Raw genomic sequence first — 7723 nt, forward strand, 5'->3', positions numbered from 1 at the left:
GTTGTGGCCCTTGGCTATCACCAGACCAAGTTTGAAAAGATTATAATGCACCAGTTTTTAATAAATCTGTATTGAAGTCCTTGTATTTGTAATGATGTTTACATGCCAATTTAATTCACAGTATGGTTACATATTTTTCTGAATTTTCCCATAATGTCTGGACAGTTCCACTACCACATATGCGTTGGAACCCTTGGCTATCAGCAGAGTAATTTTGGACAGATTTCTCTGTACCATTTCTTCATGAATCCATATTAAAATACTAATGATGTTAAAGGGACTTGGAGACAGTTTGGTTATTTATCAGAAATTTTCCATAATGCCAAAACAATTGCACTAACACATACGAGTAGGACCCCTTGGCTATCACTATTATGACCAGATTCTATTGTACTATATATGCATAAATCCATGTTAGTCATACCACCTTTGGGCAAATTAATATATTCATATCATATATGTTGATTTTGGTTAGCTGTTTCTCAGATTTTTTCTCATAATGCCAAAACAGTTCCACTGGAGGAATTCAAATACAACAGAAGATCATCTTGTATGCCAAGACGTTTATTCTGCAACATTTCGACTGTACTGTCATCTTAACGTGGCATCTGACACCACAGAATGCAGCTAGCCAACTGCTGAGTCAAAATGACTGAAGAAAATGTTACTGGTCTAAGGCAAAACTATTGCAGAGCGTGAGTTTACTAGAGGTTTTACTGAGCGATTTCTTCTTGCTTTCATGCACATATCAATGTGTGTGCGTGCTGCGTAAAATTTCAAAGTTTAGGAATCAGAGCCCTTTTGAAAACTACCACCTGATCGCTTTGACCAATTGAGAAGCCCTTCGTTTTTCAACACAGATTGTTTTCTCTGGACATCACGAACCATCCAAGTCCAGTTCAGTAACACAATAGATGATTTAATAATTCAATGCATTACTGACTTCAGAAAGAATATATATTTAACAGTAATCATGTAGGGAAATTATAAGAGACAAGAAAAGTAATGTTTACAATGTCCTCTCTTGCACACTGTCACGTGTGTGTGTCTGTGGGTGGGTGTGTGTGTGTGTGTGTGTGAAGGAGAGATAAGTACAAATCTAAAAATATGTGTATCCTGATGTATCAACCAAGGGCATAAACTATCTAAAAACTGAATGGGGTTTAATTCTAAATGCTAAGCTCACTGATAGTCAATCCCTAATCATTTTAGGGTTCTGCAGAAAAACAAAAATGTAAATATATTTACCTAACTGTGCTGTAGATTCAGCCTAATAAAACATGTCTTCACATGGAGAATGCTAGGTAGGCTACAACACCTCTTACCCTATGGTAATGAAATAATTTTTCTGTGGTACTGTGTGAGCGTATTTGGCAAAAACATTAGGAATGGAACAAGAGTTAACAGGTTGCGCTCCTTAGTTTCGTTTTCGCCACCCCTCATCTGTTCCTTGATTCCGGTCCGTGTTTTTGTTCTCCCTGCTCCCATGTTCATTCTGTTAATAAACTGCCCCCTGCACGTGTATTCTGCCTCTCGCTTGTTCCAAGTGGAAAAGTTACAGAATAACCGACCTAACTAAGAGAATGCAGCAGGAGGGCTTCGGTCCGTCGCATCGTGTTCCGTCCTCTCCGGTTCAGCAACCCTCACACCACACAACGAGGGACACTGGATTACTCCCTGAGGCAGAGTTGGGTTATATGAAGACTCTGCTCTCCATGCTCAAGGCTGGGAAGCCCCTGGTACTGCCCTCACTTATGGCGACTCCAAGTAAGTATGGTGGGGAGGACAAGTCGATGGGGAGATTCATTACGCAGTGCCGCATCTATCTCCAGTACCTGACCTGCCCTAAACCCCCAGAACTAGTGAAGGTGCTGTTCATAAAGACCTTTCTTCGGGGTAAAGCACTGCCGTGGGCGGAGATAATCTTCCAGCACAGAGCTCAGGAAGCTACAATGGTGGAAGGTTTCTTCCGGCTGTTAACAGGTCCTGTTCCTGTGCCTGGCATAGTGGATGCTGTCGCCATGAATGTTCCAGGCAGGAGAGACACCACCAGTCCAGTTCCGGGCGCTAGAGATGCCGCCCATCCTTGTCCTGGTCCTGTTCCCGGCGCGAGAGAAGCTGCCAGGCCCGATCCAGTTCCAGCCCCCGGCATGAGAAACGCCGCCCGGCTGGATCCAGCCCCCAGTGCGAGAGACGCCACCTGTCCTGACCAAGTTCTGGTCCCGGGCACGAGAGACACTGCCCGTCCGGGTCCTGTTCCCGGCCTAGTGGTGGCCGCCTGTTTCTGTTGCCAGTTTTGTCTGGGTTCCTGTCTATGGCTCCAAGCCTGTTCATGTGAACATAGTGAGACCCGTTACCCTGCCATGTGGCATTGCTACTTCCTTACCTGTCCCAGTGCCTGTATCCGTGCTTGTTATGTACCTTGTTCCTGTTCCTATGTTGGTCGTACTTGATATACTTTCCTCTGTTTTTGCTATTGCTTTTGTCCCTGTTCACACGTCTGTGCCTGCTACCAGCATGTCCCCTCTCCTCTCCTGACTCTACACCCACCTCCTGTTCCAGCTGCATTACTAGTCCTGCCCCTGGTCCTGTCCCTTCCTTGGTTGCTCCTTGTGTTTCCCCGTCTGTTTCCGGTCCTGTCTTGTCGTCCCTGGCTCCTCCCTTTGGCCCTGTCTCTGCATCGTGTAGCCCTCTGCATCATCTCCGTCTAACCTGAACTCCTGTCTGTTCCTGTGTCTAGTCTGGTTCCTGTCCCAGCTACTACTTTGTTGGTTATTTTGGTAAGTTACATTTGTTCTGTCGTGTTTAATTATGCTCGTTGGTTTGCCGTTGCTTTTCCATTTGTTTAGTTTGTGTATCATTTTGCCTCAGTGTTTTCTCCTTGCCCCTGTTATTTTGCCCTCAGTGATTGTGTTTTTCCTCTGTTAATAAACTGCCCCCTGCACAGGCATTCAGCCTCTCGCTTGTTCCAAGTGGAAACGTTACAGTAACTCAGCACTATGAGGCCTTCTTAAGACAGCAGTATTTGTCCCTTCATCTGTCACTGTAGCTGTCCTTTTAGCTGGCTAATGAGGATTTGGACAAATACAAATTTAAGACAGCATTCTTTTTTTTCTATAAGTTGTTTTATTATTTTTTTAAATCATTTTACATGGTTACATGGTAAAAGAAGACCATTTTAAAGCAGTCCTCAAATGTTAGTGGTACTGAGAACTATTCATAATGAAATCAATCCCTTCCAAACACTTCAAATTCCCTGCTTCATTGATTTCAAACGTTTTCACAAGAAAAACAGAGTTCTGATAAGACTTTGTTTTTCAGTTACATTATTGCGCAACTTACTCCACTTCCAAGCACTGAAACTCCAACACCAGTTTCATCAGCTTTAATGCCAGTACCCAATAACTTAACTTCTGCTCCACCAAGCCCAACTCTTACACCTGTGTCCACTCCCAGACCAGCGGTCACTTTAAGCGGACCAGCTGAAGCTGATGCACTTGCTACCTCAGCCCGAGCAATGGCACTCGCTCCCAGGATATTAGCCTGAGCAGTTGCAGAAGCGTTTGGCCCTTTGGCTTCAGCTTCAAAGAAACTCCACGCTGCTCTAGCTCGTCCTACTCCAGCTTCAGCTATAGCTACAGCTTTTGGGATGCGTTTTCCTGGTTTGTCAGTAAAGCCATATGCATATGTGTTTGCGTTGGCATACGCTCCTTCAGCATATGCACCTCCTGGCCTGTCAAAGTAATCGATCACATCAAGAATGCCCGCAGGGTTAACATTCGCAGCAAGACATTTCACATCACGATCTGCAATTAAAGAGAAGTCAAAAAGGTAAATAATTTGGGAATATAGTTTTCTGTAAGATCATTTTAGAAACTTTCTACTGTGGTAGCAGGTGTGTGGCTGAATGTTTGTAAAGACGAGATAGATAAAGCAGGTTGCAAGAGCAAAGGTTTTAAAGCCTCTTTAATGTTGCTTCCATACTCCAGTGTCTAGGGCACAGTGTAACCAAATATCCTTAGCTCTTCAGTGTTTAAGCAACATCAGAAACCAGGCGAGACCAACACTGAACCATGCAGACAGCAAAACAATTACTTCACGGTTGACAAGGAATGGAGGGGTATAAATACACAGGATTAAATGAGGGTAATTACAATCAGATGGAAACAATGCCCAAGGGGGAGTAAACCAGGGCGGGGCTAAGGAAAAAAAAATAGCACATGGCAAGACAGAAAGGTACCAGAGCCAACAACAAAAAAATCAAAGGTGGGGCAGAGTAAGAAAAAAGGCATGGCAGGACTGACACAAGATGAAGCAAACAGAAGGGGAGGGACAGGGTAGAGTTGTGACAGAGTTGTCACCTGACCTATTGGAAGTGATACATTCACTCTCACACGGATCAGGTAGGATGTACTGGTACTTTGTGTGTATCTTTGATCTGTCTGTGAGCACTCCCTTGAGCAATGCACATTTTCTTTTGTATTTTGTGCATAAACTGTTATATGTGATTGTGATGTATTGGCTAAGTAAAATAAGTAAAAATTAAAGTAAGCAAAATTAAACTTAAACTATTAGACTATTATTAAACTATTGTTATAACGGTGAGTGGTAACGACGCGCACACTATTATTAAACTATTATTTAGAATATTATTAAGAATTTCACTGTGTGTAACTAATATGGGAGTAGAACTGGTATTTTCAAAATTGCACAGATTAATAACTCTTGGGGGTGCTTCTGCTTCTGCTGATCTATATGATGATAACACGTTGCTTAAGGACACACAGAGTTTCTATTGGTCTTGTGGAAAAGTAGAAAAATAAATAAATAAAAACATCCAGAATCTAAATATTAAATATAAGTTCATTTAAAACCATACAGAGCTGAATTTTCATTTACAATTATCACGATTTGTCCCTCCCAGCTTCCATCTTTTCCCTGTCTCGTCTATTTTAGTTCCATGCCGTAGTTTCATTTTCTCCACCTCTCGTTTAATTGCTCACCCTCTATGAGTCCCTGTGTTTGGGCTGTTCATTGTGTTTGTTTGAATGGATTTATATGGTTGCGTGTATGTTTGGCTGTGTTAGAAAGCCCGTCTGTTTTTCGAAGCCTGCGTTTGTTTGCCCGTGCGTTATCTTAACTGTTTGTTTTTCCTTACCTCCATGTGTTATTTACTAGTTTCTGTTGTAGCCTGCTTCCCCTGTTTGCCTTCGTGTACTTGTGTTTTTGCTTCATCGTGTATCCCCGTAATCTCTGTGTTGGTTCTTTGACCCTGGACTAACTCTACGACTTTGGATATACCCTTAATAAATCTCACTCTTCTCCGCACAGGTGTCCGCCTCGTTACCACTCACCGTTACAACAGTTATGCTTAAATATTAGCCCAATTCATAGAATCATCATTCAAGCAGTTTTTCTCTTTGCAACACCGCTCTAGTACAAAATAAACGAAAGTAAAAGGCAAGTTCGACTTCTGTTACCTTACCTTGGCTCATCTTGAGAATGGAGGAAAAATACCTACTGGCAAGAGAGTAAACCTGCGGAGTATACGACAGTGCTGATTTCTCATTTTATTATTAAATTTGTTTAGCATTTCCTTGTTTATAACATTGCTATTACATTTTATTGAATTTGTTGCTATACCCATGTCTTAACTAAGCCCTCACATAGTGCAACCATGCTGTAAGTGATACTTAATATATTTACAAATGCAGTGCAAAATATGAGAAAAATAAATCTTTGGTAACACTTTTTAGGTATGCATAATAAATTATTAATTCACTTCTATAACACATTATAACCATTCAAATGTAGATGTAGTTAAGACACTACTGGAAATATGAAACTTATAAAAGAAAGGTTATATCTTTTCATAGATTTACATTACAATCTAATTTAAAACTAAAACATAATTATTCAAATTGTACAATCAGTATGTGGAGAGAGAAAAGGCAAACCACATGCAAAGTGAACACATACTGACAAAGAAGAAATGCCCATTAATCTAACCAGACATTAACATAAACCAATGAATTGGTCTTACCTGTCACTTCTGTATATTTCTGTATGTTTCTGAATAGAGGTACAGCAAATGATCTGTGAGTAATGACAAAGCACTTTTGTAAGTTGCTCTGGATAAGAGCGTTTTCAAAATGCACGAAAGGTAAATGTAAGTAACAGGAAGTTAACTTCCTGTTACTTACATTTACATTTCTGTGCATTGACTTCCTGTTACTTACATTTACCTTTCGTGCATTTTGAAAACGTTCTTACGTCACGAACGTTTTCAAAATGCACAAAATGTAAATGTAAGTAACAGGAAGTTGACTTAATTTCGTGCATTGACTTCCTGTTACTTACATTTACATTTTGTGCATTTTGAAAACGTTCGTGACGGGTTTTAGGCTCCCAAACCACTCTCAAAGTGAAGAAGAAAAAACAGAGGAAGATGATACTCTTAAGAATCAGACACAAGAGGTCAAAATTGTGAATCTGTAACTCACATTTCATCACTTGAACTGGGATTTACATGGTTGTTGTAATCTCATTATGCTGGGCTTTAAGCATAAAGCCACTATTATTACCTCATAGGTCTTCTTCACAATTCCTCTAGCCACCTGAAGCTGTAGTGGAAGCCATTGGAGATAATTTGACAGGGAATGGCACACATGAAACTATGGTTTATCCTTAGGGGTTTTGGTTCTCCATGACAAGCATACAGACACCAAAGCAGAAAGCAAACGTGAGAGAACTCTGAACACAATGCCCCTTCAGCTTCATCAGCCTACTGCAGAAGTTCACAGAACAATTAGATCTATTCTCTGGACAGGACCAAGGAAATGTCTATTTAATGGCAGATGGTCATACATCTGACTCAGGGAATTAGGATTACCTCCTTCCCAGGGTGACTGCACACACTTTTTGAGGACTGAGCCTTGAAAAGTATCTCAGAGCAGAGATAGAGTTTGATTACTTTGGTGGTAATGTGGATATTAGTTACAAAATACTAAAATGCACAAAAGTAATCCCAAATCAACAGTACTGTTCTGGGATTTTTCTTTTCAGCTTCAGTGAGCCAGGTTCAGCTCCCAGCCCAGCTGCTGCCTGAGTGGAGTTTGTGCACTCTCTCTGTGCCTGTTTGGGTTTACTCTGGTTTCCTTCCACATTCCAAAGTCATATGTCTTATGTTGATTGGTGACTCTGAATAGGGTCCGTGCGAGTGTGCGTGTGTATGTGTGTGTGTGTGTGTTTGTGTGTGTGAGTGTGCGTGAGTGTGCGTGTGTGCGTGTGTGTGTGCCCTGTGATGGATTGGCATCATGTCCAGGGTTGGTTGCTGCTTTGCACCTTGGGCTGCTTGGATGGGTTTTGACCCCCTGCAACTCTGAATTGGATTAATCTAGTTTAGAATATAAATGCATGAATTTGTGAATTTCAGCCTATAGCAATAATACGGAGCTCATCAAACATGACACTTATCAAAATTAATGAGTGTGCATGAACATGATTCTAGAGGTTGAAAATATAACTCTTTATTCACTGACAATCTAAGGTTGGAAGACCCCCAGCTCCTACAATACAAATATGATCAGAAGAAAATTTTTCTTGCCATTTCTTATTCAACCTTTGCCTTCCTCACAGTTTCTTTCTGTCTGTCTTTCTCTCTACCTGTGTCTGGGCATCTTTCTTTCTTTCTTTCTTTCTTTCTTTCTTTCTTTCTTCTCTC

At 41.1% G+C, this 7723-nt stretch overlaps 1 protein-coding gene across 2 annotated transcripts; it reads left to right on the top strand.

Moving 5' to 3' along the window:
• The first annotated feature begins 1422 nt into the window (after positions 1-1422).
• Positions 1423-3024, top strand: LOC118242387 (tetra-peptide repeat homeobox protein 1-like). Of its 2 annotated transcripts, none has more exons than XM_035533215.1 (2): positions 1423-1767; positions 1984-3024. In XM_035533215.1, exons 1-2 carry the CDS (start codon positions 1584-1586, stop codon positions 2451-2453), a joined length of 654 nt encoding a protein of 217 aa, XP_035389108.1. In that variant the 5' UTR covers positions 1423-1583; the 3' UTR covers positions 2454-3024. The 2 variants fall into 2 exon arrangements, with proteins under 2 accessions (XP_035389108.1, XP_035389109.1); XM_035533216.1 differs by having other exon boundaries at positions 2008-3024.
• The last annotated feature ends 4699 nt before the right edge of the window (positions 3025-7723 follow it).

The sequence above is a fragment of the Electrophorus electricus genome, chromosome 14 (assembly GCF_013358815.1).
Source record: "Electrophorus electricus isolate fEleEle1 chromosome 14, fEleEle1.pri, whole genome shotgun sequence".
In the NCBI taxonomy this organism is placed as follows: Eukaryota; Metazoa; Chordata; class Actinopteri; order Gymnotiformes; family Gymnotidae; genus Electrophorus; species Electrophorus electricus.